A 16965-nucleotide genomic window follows, 5' to 3' on the forward strand; every position below is an offset into this window, starting at 1 on the left:
TCTCTAGCCTGAGCAACCAGGTTCAAGTTCTGACTCTCTGTCATTTATGCCCTATTGGCCTTGGCCAAGTGTCTTTGGGCTTCAGTTTCCTCATCTGTTAAGGTGAAGGGTTTAGGCCAAAGCAATCCATCAACAAGCATTTAATCAGCATCTACAATATTCGAGGCACTGTATTAAGTTCTGGGGATACAAATATAAAGAATGAAATAATCCTCAAGGACTTTATGGGCTATCCATTATTAGATAATTTTTAAAGTCCCTTCCAACCCAAAATATATCGTGCTATGATTCCCAGATACCATTCCCAAGCCCACAGCTAATACAAAACAGGGTTTGAGGCCCAAAGCTATTGTTTGCCTTTGGCTAAGGCACTTTCAACAACATCAAAGCACCCTGGCTCTTTTTATCACTTTTACCTGGCATCCTTTTGTTGGAACTATTGGATAATGTTCAGTAGGGTATTACTATAACTGTTCCCTCTACTTCATAGCTTTGTTCTGAGGATCAAGTAATAAAATGAATGTGAAGGTGCTTTGTAAACAATAAACTACTAAAACAAACAAAAAGTGTTAGCATCTTAAGAGTTGCTGCTTCAATAGGGGAGTGAACTTTGATGAGTATTTGCATCCACATAAGCACATGTGTGATGTGTTTGAAGTACCTGTCAATGCGTCATAACCTTTCTTTGTAGTTTCATAATTTCTAGTAGTAGCCACCCTTGTTTAGATGTGTCACTTCACCTAATTAAATTTAATAGAAGCCACGGTAACTAAATGAAGAAACCTGGCATCTTATTTAGGGCACACAAATCTGGCCAACACCCAACCAGTCAGCTATTCAAATACTGACTTTCAATTAGTTGAAAGTTTGAAAACACCTACTGAGGCAGGTGGAAGATGCAGGTGCTAATTGGACATAAGGGTGTATCAGCCTACCCAGACTAGACCATGGCATTGCTAATGGATGGGAATGCCTCCCATTCTGCCCAGTCTAAGGGGCAGAGGGGGAATATCATTACCACAGAATCCTAAAGCTGGCAAAGAATGTCTGCTTCTGGCCTACATGTCAATCATCCAGCATTAATGGTTTTTTATCCCTACTTTAAGTTGCTTAGGAAACATATTTTATGCCAGCTGGACCTAAGAGTCTAAAAGGCTCCTTTGGAATTGTTATGATCATACTAAATTTTAGATAAGGTCTCTGTTCATATAAAGACATCATGAGAATTGATGTTGATTTTCATGCTAGAAATTAATTACAAATAGTTTTAGGACTAGGCTGCCTTGAGGCCACATATGGCCTTCTAGATCCTTGAGTGAAGCCTTTTGATTGAGTCCAAGTTTTACAGAACAAATACTTTTATTAAGGGGATTTTTTCTGTGAAGTTTGGATTCAGTCAAAGGGCCACACTTGAGGACTTAGAGGACCACATGTAGCCTCAAGGCCACAGGTTCCCCATCCCTGGCCTAAATTAATGGATAAGTAATACACATTATCTGCATTGATACAATACTTTATAAAACACTTTTTTGCCCACAACTTCATGGTAGAATTATTATTAGCCAACAATATTAATATTAATCAAGCATTATTTCTTCTGTTTTATAGATGAGGAATAGAGTTGGAAACATTAAATAACAAATCAGAGGCTACACGGTTGGCATGTGACAATGCCAGGTTTTGACCTCATGTATTCTGACTCTTCCAATAAACCATTTTTTCCTGTTTTCCCTCTAGGTGCCCTTTACTTCCCTATCTCCAATCAATATTCGACCATAATACTACTCAATATGGCTCCATTTCAGTGCCCTGTAGATAATACTCTGACTAAAAAGACAAAAACAAAAACCCTTCAAAGATTAATGATCTATTCAGATAACTCACTATGTGATTATGAGTAATAATGAGTTATTCTGATAAATTAATTCAGACTTATGTATTAGTGGATAGAGTAGGTTACATAGTTAACTAGAAAAAATTGGAATCAGAGAATCTGAATACAAATCCTTTCTCTGTCACTTATGATTGAGCAAGTTCTTTAAATGTCTCTGGGCCTCAACTGTAAAGTCAGATGGTGGGACTAGATAATTTCAAGCATCAAATCCAGTTCTAAATCTAAAATCCCATAAAATTATCCCTTCCAATAAAGGGTAGTGGCTATGTAGGTTGGTGGTGAGGATAAGGCTGAAGGTCTCTACTGCTTTTCAGTATTACCATCCAATACACATTTATTTATATCACCTACTAAGAGCAGAGCAACAGGGCACCAGATCAAGTGTCAGTCTTAGAGTCAGGAATACCTCGTTTCAGATCCTGCCTCTGACATTTACAAGGTGTTTGAACCTGGGCAAGTCACTTAACCTCTAGTCTGCTTTTGGAAGCTCCCTAAGACTAATTTACTAAATCATTGACTTGTTTCTGCTTTTTATTGGAGGGGGTTCTTTAAAAAGGTAGTTCCCCATATAAGAAAATTATAGATTCTTTAATTATCATTTAAATATTACAGGTATTAAGAAAGAGAAAGAGCTGAACAACTTTCCAGACCTGAAATTCAATTGTCAGGTGATACAAGGGCATAATTAGCTTCCAGAGGAAATGACAAAAGCCATCTCCACCCTACCCACTGCTTCACATTGGAGAAAAAGCTCTGTTTTTTTTTTTTCTGGCCTCTTTCTGTTTCCTTAGTCATATCTCCCCTTCTTGCCAGATATCCTGGTCCTTTTGCCCTGCCCCTTCTGTGGAATTCCCTCATACCCGGAAACCTTTATATTGTTTCCAGGTCTCTTACCAATTATCATAAATACAGAAGGCCCAAACTTCTAGATTGAATCAATCAAAGATATAAATTAGTAACTCCTTAATAATTTGGGAGGATTGAAGTGCTTTAATCATAGGATAAAGACAGATGACAAATCATAAACAGATCCACCTTTGGGCATATATACACATACATATGTATATGCATTTATATATATATATATATATATATGTGTGTGTATGTATGTATGTATATATACACATATATGAATTTATATGGCATTTGTATATAATAGGCATTTATATATGTATATGTGTATATATGTAATGGGTGTGTTTATATGTATAATGGGTATACATGCAGACACACACAAATATATATATATATGTATATGTGTGTGTTTGTCTATATATGTATGTGTGTATATATATGTATGTATATATGTGTGTATATATGTATATATATATATATTTCTATGTATGTATATATAAAATACAATAAGCCAATTTTGAAATGCCACACCAGAAGCACAATAGGCAAGGTTCAGAAGTAGCTTGAGGAAGCAGTTGTTGTTGTTGGAGGTCTGGGGTGGAAAGGGAATATTAGAGTGACTCCAAATGGATTGTTGGATCTTCCTTCCCCCTCATTAAACACGTCATTGTAGAAACTGAAGTCCAGCAGAAGACAAGACATATTAGGACAAACAGGAAGAGATCCATTAAGAACAACTTCAGACACAGAACAAGGTGGTAAAATAATCACCAAATGGAGGAAGCAGAATCTAGGTGCATTACCCCTTATGCCAGAATTGGATACTGAATCTAATATCGAGAAAGGACTTCAACAACCAGGACTTACGCATTTACCATTTAGCTACCTATGTTTTCTATGGGAGTCTCACAACCATCATGCTCCATTTTTAAACTCATCTTTCCCTGGACTCTGTATGAATTTGTAGGATAATATGTCCTAGGGCTTTGGGGTTGCCCTAATTTAGAGGCATCAGCACTAACTCTGTATTTGGGGGGGGGTCTTTGGGCAGGGAAGAAATAGCATTTATACAGCCTGCTCTGTGCCAGGCATCATGCTAAGTGTTTTTATACATAATCATATCATTTGCTATTCACAACAACCTTGTGAGTTATATGCTAGTAACATCCCCATTTTACATTTGAGGATACTGAGGCAAATAAAAGTTAAAGGACTTGCCCAGGGTAACACAGTTAGTGAGTGTTTGAGGGTAGATTTAAACTCATATTTTCCTGACTCTAGGCCCAACCACTGGGTTGCCAACATCCTGAATTCCTTCCTCTTGTAGATCTTCTTTTTCTTCCTTTGAGTCTTTACCATTAAAGCTATATGTCCTTCCTTTAAAACACACTAAAGTGCCTTTTCACATTTATGTGCTCATCTAATAATTCTAAAAATCCTTTTAGTCTAAGCAACAGATCATGAAATCTGGGAATTTATAGTATTTCCAAAGTTTCCAGGTGATAGAATCAGAAATGAAGTGGGTCACTTATGTAGTGACAGTGAGCAGAGCAGGTGGACAGTCTAAAGGTGACTCTGGTATCACAGGAATATTGTAAGGGCAGGGGATAGTGTAGTGTTATTTTTGCTGTCATTATTTAAGACTTCATTGCCCTCTCTATCTCAGGCCTGAGATCTGCATGAAAGCTTTGATTGGCCGCTTTCCTTGTATGGGCCAGTTTTCCCCTCTTTAGGGACCCTAGTGACCTCTCACCTCCTCCCAATAGATCACTGTAATAGTACCAGATTTACTGTGAACTCCCAATTGGCTTAGCCCACTAGGGCAGCGGCTTATAACAGGTAAACAGTTGCCCACTACTGTGCCAAATACTTCTTTAGATGTGTCATATAATTTTGTCTTCCTTGTTTTTCTTTCATTGTTGTTGTTGTTCAGTCATGTCTGACTCTTCATGACCCCATGTGGGGTTTTCTTGGCAAAGATGCAGCAGGGGTTTGCTTTTGCCTTCTCCAGTTCATTTTACAGATGAGGAAACTGAGACAAACAGGATTAAATAACTTGCCCTGGGTTAAACAACTAGTAATCATCTGAGGCCAGATTTAAACTCAGGTCTCTCTGATTCCAGGCTCAGTGTTCTATCCACTCTGTCACCTAGAGGCTCTTGTCTCTTTTTAAAACTTAAGTTATAAATTGCCTACATTGACCTGCACCATGAATTTAGCTTGGAATTTGAGCTTGGAATTACTATAATGATGCACCAGAGATCAAACCAAATAAAATGCCCTCCTGAACTACAAGTGATCTCCAACCTTTATTTCAGCATCATCTCAGCCCTCTAGGCTGCTCTCACATCCTAAAACCCTTTCATTCCCTAGTCTATGGCCCTGCAGTCCCTGCAGTTCACTTCCTGTTCTTTCTGCCCTGCAATCTGGAGGGGCAAAATTGCCTCCCCCCCTTGGAGTCCTTGGGAAGGAAAGAAAGAGGAGGTTGAGGAGGTGGGATAAAGGGAAGGAGAAAAAAAAAAGAATTCCAAGGCTTAGGTGATGTGTCTGGAAGGCTGATGGCCAGAAACCTTTATAAGTTGTCAATGACTGCCAATCTGAACATTCAGTGTACCATGATTTCCTGTGGCAAGAATACTGTTCAGTAAAAAAAAAAAATTCCTTACTGGTTTAATTCATTACTTTTATCCTCTAGGGAAGTAAAGAAAGATGTGGGCAATGATCACACAAAATGTGATGATGTGAATGAATGGATCACCATCTGTACTGAGATAGTGCGTCCCCACACAGATAAGATTTCCGATTCATCACCTGATCAATGCAAAAATTGTGAAAGGTTAGAGAACATCAGAGCTGGGAAAGCTCTTTAAATTCATCATCTAGCCAACCTGTATGTTATTCCTAATACCCTCTATTATATATGAGACCACTGTTTGTCTACCTTTGCCTTGCAGGACTACAATGAGATGGAGCCCATCCCTTCATAGGCTTCCTTTCCACTTTTGGGTAGTTCCAAGTTTTAGAAAATATGCCTCTTTACAACTTCTACCCAATGCTCCTAGCTCTACTCACTGAGAAAACAGGCAGTTTAAATCTGTTCTCTCTTTCACTCAATATCTTTTTAATCCCTCAGATATCAAGATGATTCTCTGAACCCCAAGTCTGAGTCTTTTACAATTTTTAAAACTCACTTGAATTTTGCATCTTCTTATTTTTTTAAAGCACGCATTTTCCCCCTATACAATATTTCAAAAAACATTATAAGAGAGTTTTTGTTTTTGTTGCTGATTCATTTTTTAGTCATGTTAAACTCTTTGTGACTGGGGATTTCTCGGTAAAGATACTGGAGTGGCTTCCAATTTACTTCTCTAGCTGGTTTTATAGATGAGGAAACTGATGCAAGCATAGTTAATTGACTTGGCCAGGGTCACACAGTTAGTAAGTGTCTGGGGCTAGATTTGAACTCATTCTAGCTGCCCTTCTTTCTGCATTCTTTCTATGGTGTATTGCTGATCAAAAAGCTAACATGACCTTAGGTTATACTGAGAGACAGAGTGTGTGGGGCTATAAAAATGATATTTCTCATGTACTTCACCCTGGTCAGACCACAAGTAGAATACGATATTCATTTCTGAGTACCATATTTTAGAAGGACATTGATAAGCTGCGGGGGGGAGTGGGTTATCCTAAGGAAGACAACCAGGATAGCAAAAGATCTTGAGACCTTTGAAGGAAAAGGTAAAATGTATGAGGGAAAAGACTTGGGGAATGAGGAGGGATGGGGGAAGTAACTATCTTCAATTATTTGAAGGGCCATGATGTAGAAAGATCAGATTTATTCTTAATGCCAAAGGGCAGAATTAAAAGCATCAGGAAAAGTGCAGAGATGCCAATTGTAGCTTGATGCCAAGGAAATTTAGAACTAACATTTAGAATTCAGAGCTAACATTTGTCCTAACATTTAGAACTATCCAAAAGGAGAATATGTTGATTTTGGCTATAGTGAATTCCCCTTGCTGGATGTCTCTAATGAAAAGCTAGGTGAATTTTTCTTGGGTTTGTTATAATGGAGAACCTTGGCCAAGTATGGATTATACTATGAATGGCGGCCAATCCCTCTCAGTACTCAAATTCTGTGTATGACTCTTTGTGTTAGATACCTATCGTAGATTTATATCATCTATATGACAAGCATACCTACTTCACTTTATCTATGTCACTGCTGATAATGTTAAAGAATGTTAGAATATACACAAATTGGAGGAAATTTTATTCTGTCTAAAACCTTTAAGGATTACTCTTTGGGTTCAGGCAATTCAATGATTTCTGGTTACATGATTTGATGAAAACAGTGTTATTAACTCCATTCCTATAAAGGAAGCTACTTTGTCTAAATTGTCCAGAGATATATATTTAGTAAATGGAAGAGTCATGACTAGAATTTAGATCTTCAGACCCCTTGGTTAGTGCTTTTAACTGGTTCCCTTCACCAGTCAGAGAGATACCTGAAAGAGTAGAAAGAGTGCCAAACTTGGAGTCTAGAAGACCTGTGTTCAAATCTCATCTGGATACTACCTATAGATCCCTGGGAAACTCATTTAACCTTTCTCATTCCAAATTGCTAGTTATAACTACGATGACCTCAGTGGATCTTCTTAGCTCCAAGCCAACATAATGAACACACTGCCCCAATTTTCTCTCCAAACTCACCATTTTCAACACTCTAAGCTGCTTTTGTTTTAGTTAAATCAACATTTTGTTGGAAAAGTTCTCTGGTTGCTTCAGGGGAATAGCTTCTATCACGTGAAAGAAACAGCCTGAGCCAAAGCATAGAGTCAGGAGCTTTAAGACATGATAAATGAATAGAAAGTGGATCTGTTCTTATATGTTTCTGTTTTTCTCGGAGTAGAAGGGTAAAGGGTGGGGGGGGAGAAGTAGGCCATAGTGTTACCTTAGAGGTAGGTGATGAAAATATATTCATGATAAGTTAAGGAGTTTTGATTTTTGATTTTTATCCTTTCATGGAAGGCTTTGGTAGTCATGGTGGCATGATTCAATTCATGTTTAGGGAATATCAATCTGATATTTGTGGTGTTAATCAGAGAGGGAAGAAGTTAGAGAAAAACAAGATAGGATTCCTCCATTTCTTGATATGTAAAATCAGGAGTTGGGCAAGATTCAATTGGACAGACCTGGCATTGATGAATAATAGAACCAATAGTTTTTTTCCCCTCTGAATTCCATTAGATATAGAGAGTGAATGTCTCTCTACATAGATCAAATTAAAAGGAAGAGTACCACTTAATAGTATACAATGATGCTTATTTATCATGAAGCTTGTCATTGGTAATCCTGTTGGAACATTTTATATGAAGAATGACATAATAACTGAACTTTCTATTTGTGCCAACTTGAAAAAGTCACATAAAATCCTGCTAATCAAGATGGAAGGTTGTTTCCTCTTTTGTACTTCTATCTCTTTCAGTGTAAAAGTGAGGCAGCCTGGCCCATTCATACAAGCTGGCAATATGAGTGAATAGAGGAAATGCTTGATTCCAAAATTCTTTCTAAATAGATGATAACCATATAAAAATACACCTTTGGGGAGAAGATGTATAATTTATGCATTTGCCTGACAGCTTTCGATAACATTTTTAATCTGTTGTGATAGGCTTGTAAGTAAAATGGAGAATCGAAACCTAAATCTTATATGGTCTTATTTATATGACAAAAAAAGAAAAATTATAGCAACACAGCATCATAGCTCTAGGAATGGGAAGGGATTTCAAGGCCAATGAGTCCAATCCGCGCCCCCTCCATTTAGTAGATATACTAAGGTTCAAGGAAAAGTGATATGTCTAATTAGCATTATACAGATAGGGAGCTGTTCAAGGCAGGATACAAACTGGGGTCCTCTGTCTCCCAATCTGTCTACTGCACATAAGCACATTTATTACACTTTATATACCTAACCATAATATGTGTATATACATGTACACACACGATGGAGAGACATTTTCACCTGGTAGACAGTGTGCTGAACCTGTAGTTAGGAAACATGGGTTCAAATCCTGCCTCCAACCTTACCTTGGTGAATATGGAAATAACCTTTAAACTTTTCAACCTTATATCATCTAAGAGATAACAATATATGTTGCCAAGTCCCAAGGTGGTTATTTGTAAGCAAATTATAAATTTAGCACATATGAATGATAATACTTATTTTAATCAAACCATTAGTCCTTTGCAACTTTAGTGTTCTCATTCTTTGTGCGGGCCGTCATGGCAACTCATACATTTAAAACATAAAGCAGTTAGGCAAACTGATATCTCTTCAGTGGCTTGAAGCAAGAGGGATGTCTGAAAGGTATTACAATATAGGGCATAGCAATATTCTGCATTCAGATCCATTTGTGGTTATCTTAGTCAAAAGGAGAAAGAGAAAAATGCAATTTATTTAATTTCCATCTTAGTGGTGAAAAGCTTTCACTAGCTGGGAGGAAAAAAATGTTCTTTGTAAAGGGTCCCTATGAAATCAGCTGGACCTCATAGGGGACTCCTGACTATTTAGCATTTTCGAGACAGAGGAGAAACAGTGTTTTTCCTGTGCCCCTGCAGTGACATACAAAGCTCAGCATACAGAGTTTGCATCACCAGCAATAGGAAAGGAGGAATATGAGAATGCAATTATAGCAATTTCTTTGTCACTGTTCCAAGGGAAATGAAGGGACAGGGGAAGGAGCTCGGCTTTCTAGAGCCCCCAGCATTGGGATGACTCACACCTGGTTTACTCACTTCAGAATGCTGCCTGTCTGAAGTAGATCCTGGAGATCAGAAGTGGGGGATGTGGAAGGCAGGAAGGAGAGGCAGGACACCTTCCTGGTTGGAGTAGAAAAACGACCCAAATTAGGAAAATTCCATTGGGCACCTGACTTAATTTCTTTTCCAGATCAGCTCCTGTTCCCTATGCCCTGCATACCCACCCCACACCGACCCAACAGATGCTCCTATCCAATCATTATTTGTACAACATTCTAGCCCCAGGCTTTACATGAAACAACATGAAAGCTCCTCCCTCCAACCTCCATCTCATTTCCTCAATACATCCAAAGTATGTTCCTTTCCACTTCCCATTTCAATTTAGAAGATCACAGATCCTGAATTACAAAGTACCTGCAGGAAGGCTAGTTAAATATCTCCTCTTTACCAAAAGAGAACTAAGCCTTAGGACAATTAAGGGACTTTTTATAGGTCACTGAGCAAGCATCAAAGGAAGAATTTGAATCCATATCTATGTTGAGACCCAGCGTTCTTTATCCCTGTCTCTTGCTGGTATATGGGGTGGGGGATTGATATAGAAAACAGGAGAGAACAGGAGCTGATCTGGGAGGAAATTCTAAATGAGGTTTCTAACAGAATTTTCCTGATTAGGGCACTTTTTTATATGTCATCCTAAAGACACACTACCACCCCTTTGACAAGTGAAAATAATCTTTAGGATAAGCTTTGCTTGACTACTCATGTCTTGAAGTCAAGCATAAGCCCTAGATTGCAGATACCACCCTAGTTGCGAGCCCTTGATGGATTGCACCCAGTTCTCCATCACCCCCAAGGATCTTCTTTCTTCCATGCCACCAAGCCCTTTCATTCTGACCTTCCAACCACAACCGCTCTCTATAAATACCTAAAAACAGGTCAGACAGACATTAATGGCTTTTGGAACACAAGACCCACTCAAAGGCATTTCCTTCTAAAAGGAAAAGGGAACTTTGGCTACAGCTAGATATGACCCCATGGTCTCCCTTCCCCCATACCTCCTGATACTACTATTTGGCCAACATCTTTAAAAGGCCCCCACCCCCTGTTAGGTGGATTACTGTCAGAAACCAGAAACAGTAGGCAAGGGTGTTTTTCCCAGCACTCATCAGATCTGCTGAACAAGATCAGGTTACTTTTCATAGACTTGGGTGAGGATAATGGGGGCGAAGGGGGGTCATGACAGGGGGAAGTCTTTGTAATCCTTTTATGTGTGTTCATTTCAATTGGTGGGGGTGGGGGTGGGGAATAAAAGGAGAAAAGAGAAAGTTTCCAACTTCAGGGAAGTCTCCATTCCATGCCCATTACTGTTCCCATGGGGTTGGCAGGTCTTGAAGTTGAGTAAGTCTGCAAATAACTTAAAAACACAATAGAAGGGCTTCCCTCCACCCCCACCTCTGATCCCTATTTTTTTTTCTTTTCCTGCTTATAAATGCCTTCCTCGAGACTGAAGCTGGGCAGGACTCCAAAGGAGCAACAGCAACAACAAGCAGCTAGTTGATCAAAGTTAAGCTGCCAGTTGCACAACTTTAAGCAACTCTCCTGGCTGGGCTATTAAGGAGCTGAATCAACCCAGGAGGATCTGAGAAGCAGGGGGAAGGAAGGAGACCTAGACACACACACACACACACACACACCCCAATACCTCTAGACAGACAGCACCTCAGCTTCCTTTGGAATTGTTGATGTTATTAACTTGCTCCAGAGATCATGGCTCCCTTTGGAAGAAACTTGTTAAAGACTCGGCATAAAAACAGGTAAAGAATTTGTCTATATATGTGGCTTTTTTTAAAAATCCTGTCCTCCCTCTCTCTCTCTCTCTCTCTCTCTCTCTCTCTCTCTCTCTCTCTCTCTCCTCTCTCTCTCTCTCTCCCTCCCTCTCTCTCTCCCCCCCCACCCCTCCTTCTGGAGACAAAATGTGCTGGGAAACCAAAAAAAAAAACCAAAGATCCCTTAGCCAGCAAGGTCTTACTCAAAACTTACAATATGGGGAGAATGTTTTTAGAATATTTTGATCAAAGGAGAATAGTCTAGAACATGAGAAAGAGTAGAGAAAGTAGTACTGTTTCCCACTTTCCTCACTGCCCATTTGTTTATCCAGCATGCTTTGTCTTCCTCTCCCCATCCTTTCACCTGCATCCCAATAGGACATTTTAATGAGGAAATCTGAAATCTACTCATTTATGTTCCCAAAGATGTGGAGATTTATTTTGCCCAGGCAAAAATCTAGATTGGGGTTTTCTCAGGTTGGAATTTTGATGCAAATACAATACAGGGATCATAATGACTAATTAAGAGGCTCAAATATACCACTGCTTTATACAATCTATTCTAAAACCTTTTTTAGGATCTAATAAGTGAGACTGTCCTGAGTTTTCACAATTTGCTATGTGGATGGTGGGAACTAATTGTCTTCATATCTTGTTCTTCCTTTTCCCTTACCTTTGATTTGCTTTGCTATTTCCAGTCCATTATGCAAAAGGTGGAAATCCAGTTTAAAAAATGGGTGTGTATATACTCTGAGCTGGAATGCATGTATCAGTATATATTAAAATGCTTTCCCTTGGATGTTCACTTTTTTAAGCTAGAAAAAAATCTCAGGATAATTTTAGATACAGGTTTTATTTTTTGAAAGTGTTTACTTTGGCATGGACACTTTTCCACTACTTTTCTTCCAATCCTACCTGCTTCTACACGTCCCCATTTACTTAGTGTAAATTTAGAAAGCACACAATTATATGGTAGGAAATAGTATAATTATTTTTAAGTGTCTCTTTGGAATTATGGACCGATAAACTGTTAATGCAAAGTTCCAGCCTTTGATTTCCAAACTGGAAAATGTAGTTCTTTGAATAATTCTGCCCTGTGATTCTAACTCTGCTACTCTTTTGGTTAACTGAAATTTCTTTAAACAAAGCACATCCTTCAAAAAAAAAGGAGGGGGGGGGATAAGACTTCAGCTTTTAAAATGTCTCCACCATAGTTTAACACAGATGTGTTTCCTAGTAATTAAACAAATTCTTATCTATTCATTAACAAAGACAATGAAGTGCTTTGAACATGGTTTAATCTTGTTAATGGTTATTCTTGTAATTAACTTACTGTGCTAATCATGGTAATGTATAAGAAGAATCCATACAAAGAAAAGCCACTATTGTTTTTACAACATAATATTGGTCAGTAGGTATTTGAAGCGATTCAATTTATATTAAGTACCATCAAATTATATGGAAGTCATTTGTAGAAAAGTTCACTAATTCCAAACTTAGCCAAAGTTTAGAAAAGCATCTCTATATGCTCCCCAGGAAGAGGTTCATTCTCCATTCTCATTGTATTTAGTGCTAATACAGGACCAACTACTTTGTAGGCATATAAATCTGCTTCCTTTGAAGAAAGTAAGTCCACAAAGCTCTTTAAAGATGAAATTTCCAATGCATAGCAATGATGAAAAGGTTAAAGTGCGTTGCAAAATAGGGGGATTTCATCTTGGAGTGTTTGTCTGAGAAATTGGAATGTTCCCCCGATGGAGAGGCTTTGTCAAGAATGTAGCATTACTGCCAAAAGTGGGATATTGACTATATATATGTATGTATGTATACATACATACATACATATGTGTGTATGTGTATATATGAAATTTGCTGTTCTCCTTTGAAGACTTTTTTGTGTATGATATATTTTAAAGTAGTGAAACCACTGCATGTCTGGGGTTAATTTGAAGAGATAAATATTCTGATATTTCAAACTGAGAATGGTGAATAAGTCACATAGGCACAGTCTAGTAATCTACCAATAATAACTTTTCCTTTTCCTAAATAGATAGAATTACAACAAGTTACTTTCATAGCCTGAAGAGGAGAGACTGCTGCTGAGATGGACCTGATTGAGTTCATCTGTTGATTTTCCCCAGGTTCCTATGTGGTTTTCTTTTTTGGCTTTATGAACAATTTTTGTTGTGCAGATAGAAACCCGAGACTATTCGTAAAATGAAGATTGCACGGGGTGGGGGGGAGGAGGGAAGGAAACATCCTCCTTTCCTATGATGTGCAAATTTGAAAAGAAAATAGATTAATTATAGGATAACTGATTTGGGTCAATGAATTCATAATAATATAATTAATTAAATAATGATAGTAAATAATCAGCTCTAACTGTTCCCTAGTCTGACTGCTGATGAATGTATACCATATTTCAGATATATGTGGTTTTTTTTTTAAACTGGGTTTACATTTTCAATAAAGTGACTAGGTGGCGCAATGGATCTAGTGCTAGGCCTGGAGTCAGGAAGACTCATCTTCCTAAGTTCAAATTTGACCTCAGACACTTACTGGCTTTAGGACCCTGGGCAAGTCACTCAACCCTGTTTGCCTCCATTTCCTCACCTGTCAAATGAGCTGTAGAAGGAAAAGGCAAACCACTCAAGTATGCCCCCCCCCATGGAATCCCATAGAGTCAGATACAATTAGGAGATGCATTGCATACTTTGTTGTATTAAATGCTTAGATGGCATTAAGTAAACATATGTGCACTGAGATAAAAATAAATTGAAAGGAGAGCTCAAACATAATTGTTTCATTATTAGCAGGAGAGAGGAGAGGAGGGGAGATGAAGACTAAGGAAGGATAGGGAGAAGAAGGGGAAGGAGCGGGATGAGAACAGTAGATGGAGATTTTAATGCGCACTATACATTTTAGACTTCTGTCTTCTCTGAACATCTTTTTTCACTTTTTTCTTCCTTTAGAAGAGTATTAACTGCATTTCACATGGGATAAATAACCTAAATATTCTGAGAAGAATACAAGGGAAATGAGTTAATTTAATAAGGTAGTGAAGGAAGTGAGCCTTCTGAATTTGGTAATAAAGGACTGGGCTTTTGGAAGCAAATCATAATTAACACAAAACTAAAAAGGCTTGTACTTTGTAGAATTTGGTAACAACATAAAGGCTATTTTATTAGCTATGTGCAAGGTGAGCTTAGTTCTTAACACAAAGAAGCTAATGTTTCATAAAGTATCAGTGAGATTTGATACTTAATATCATCCTAAGCCTAAAGAGGGACAAAGAATTCAACGAATCTGGAAACAGAGCTACCATTTAATACAGGCAGGCAAGCCCTTTTCTTCTCTTTTCAGTCACATCAGGTCAAGAGTTTGAGGGAGAGTTTTGGAGAAATCCTCAGTTCTTTGAAATATCATTGCACTGATTAAATTCTTCACAGTATCCATTCTCAAGAATTAAAACACCTTGATAGTGAATGGGTAACCTTTATTTTAATTAAAAAGTCTTTAAGCTGGATTTAAAAAAAATCCACTAGCTTTTTGAATCTTTCAATTGCAAAATAATTTAACAATGGAACGTATAAACTGGAAAGTTGTAATTGAATAATTCAAATATTTTAAGCAAGGCAGCATATGATAGGGAGAAGTGGAAATCACTTTACCTTGCTGGGCCTCAGTTCCCTCATTTTGGAAATGACCAGTTGATCTAGATGGTCTGAGAGGTCACTTGCTGCTTTAGAGCTATGATTAAACTCTAACCCTACATGCTATACACCTCAATGATCCTACAAGACTATGATATTAATAATAATGACTTGCATTTCCATAGTGCTTTAAGGTTTCCAAAGAATTTTTACACATCTTCCTAGAAATCAAATCGTAAATGGTATCTAAGTTATATAAATCTCATACTAAACCTTGGAAATATTGCAATAGCAGATCTTAGTATACATGATAATTAATGTAAACACAAAATGATGACAATTTTAGATACATTTTAGAAGTAATGAATATAGTGATGTAGTATTAGAGTGGTGACAGCTATTGGAATGTTCAAATCCTGGTTCTGTTCCTTAATTCCTCTTGGGGTCTTGGGTGAATCATTTCAATTGTCCAGGCCTCAGTTCTTTGTTTAATCTTTAAAATGAGGGCATGAGATTAGTTAATTTTTGACTTTCCTTCCAGCAGTAAATTCTGTGATTCTATAATTAATAAAGAATATTAGTCATGATTATTGTAACATAATAATAATTTGTCCTAAGATTTTAACCTTCAATTCTGTGTGTTTACCTTGCATTTACCTGCACAGAACTCTTATTATATAGAAATGGAATGGATATATTTGTAATATCAGGTAAACATCATAATACTGTTGCCAAATAATTATTCTATAGCCAAATAAATCATTCTTTTAAAGGATAATTAATAAATAATAGCTTTTTAAGACCATTTTTATCCTAACAATGGCACAAAATTCTTCCTATCTGATTAGAGAGCTTTGGATTAAAATTTCACCTCTGCAGCCAAGGCCAAAAGATTCATTGGCTAGGGACCAACTTGCTAGTAAGAAACCTCTATGATGTTAGCTAGACTGAGAGCAGACTCATTCTGTCTCAGGGACCATACTAAAGGATTTTCCAGCTTGGTAGGACCTGTCTAAGCCTGCAGTCTACTGACATAACCATTAGGAAAGCAAACCATAATATATGGCAAGAACCATACCGTATTATATTAGGTCCAATTTTCCCCAAGTGCAAGGCCAAAATATCTCCACAAGGCTTCCCTTATGTGTTCCCCTCCCTCGCCCCTGTGTGTGTGTGTTTGTGTGTATTTTTTGTTGTTGTTATGTATGTGTATGTATTGTATGTGGTGGTAGTGGTGATGGTGATCGTGATGGTGGTGGTGGTGGTGGTGGTAGTGGTATCTACTTTGTATGAATTGACTTGACAATGAACTGCTTATACGAAGATGATCATAGATTCAGAAGGAGTCTATTCCAATTCCTTCATTTTGTAGAGGGGACTAATGAGGCCCAGAGAAGTAGAAATAGTTGCCCAAGGACACATAGCTAGCAAATGACATGGTTGGGATTTGAACCAAGTTTTCTCGCTCTCAATATCAGTTTGTTTTTTTTATATATATGTGTTTTTTTGGGGGGGAGAAGGGTCAATGTACTATAGCCATGGGCATCTTAAAGTAGGTTTAGTTCCTTCCATTACCAGGCAGCCACATAGACTAAGCAGGGCTCACTGTGACTACCTTATTAGAGAGAAGAGTGAAGGCACTGTCATAAGGGAAAACAAAACTTAGCAGTAACCTTGTCCCTCTCTGTCATCAAGAGGTTAAATAGACTTGGTCACCAGCAACATTGGCAATTATATTAGTGTATATAATATATATACACACATTGTCCTTTTAATAATGACTTAAAAATCAAACAATTTCTCCCAAGTTGCAGTTGATTTTGGATACATATACTAACTAAGCAGTAAGTTATGGAGATCTCTACCCTAATCCCGCACTCTATTCCACCTACCCCCTTCCCCAGTATCCAGTAACTTATTCAGCTATAACTAGACAACAGAGATTCTCATTAGGAGCAGGTGCAGAGATATTTTTTTA

General features: G+C 37.8%; 1 protein-coding gene across 1 annotated transcript in view; it reads left to right on the forward strand.

The window, feature by feature from the left end:
* Positions 1 to 4263: 4263 nt before the first annotated feature.
* Positions 4264 to 16965, forward strand: part of RASSF9 (Ras association domain family member 9) — a 63561-nt gene continuing 50859 nt past the window's right edge. The window contains exons 1-2 of the mRNA XM_036760715.1: positions 4264 to 4343; positions 5445 to 5585. Coding sequence (XP_036616610.1) covers positions 4264 to 4343; positions 5445 to 5585 — 221 coding nt within the window. The remainder of the gene's footprint in view (positions 4344 to 5444; positions 5586 to 16965) is intronic.

This window comes from Trichosurus vulpecula, chromosome 5 (genome assembly GCF_011100635.1).
Source record: "Trichosurus vulpecula isolate mTriVul1 chromosome 5, mTriVul1.pri, whole genome shotgun sequence".
Taxonomy (NCBI): domain Eukaryota; kingdom Metazoa; phylum Chordata; class Mammalia; order Diprotodontia; family Phalangeridae; genus Trichosurus; species Trichosurus vulpecula.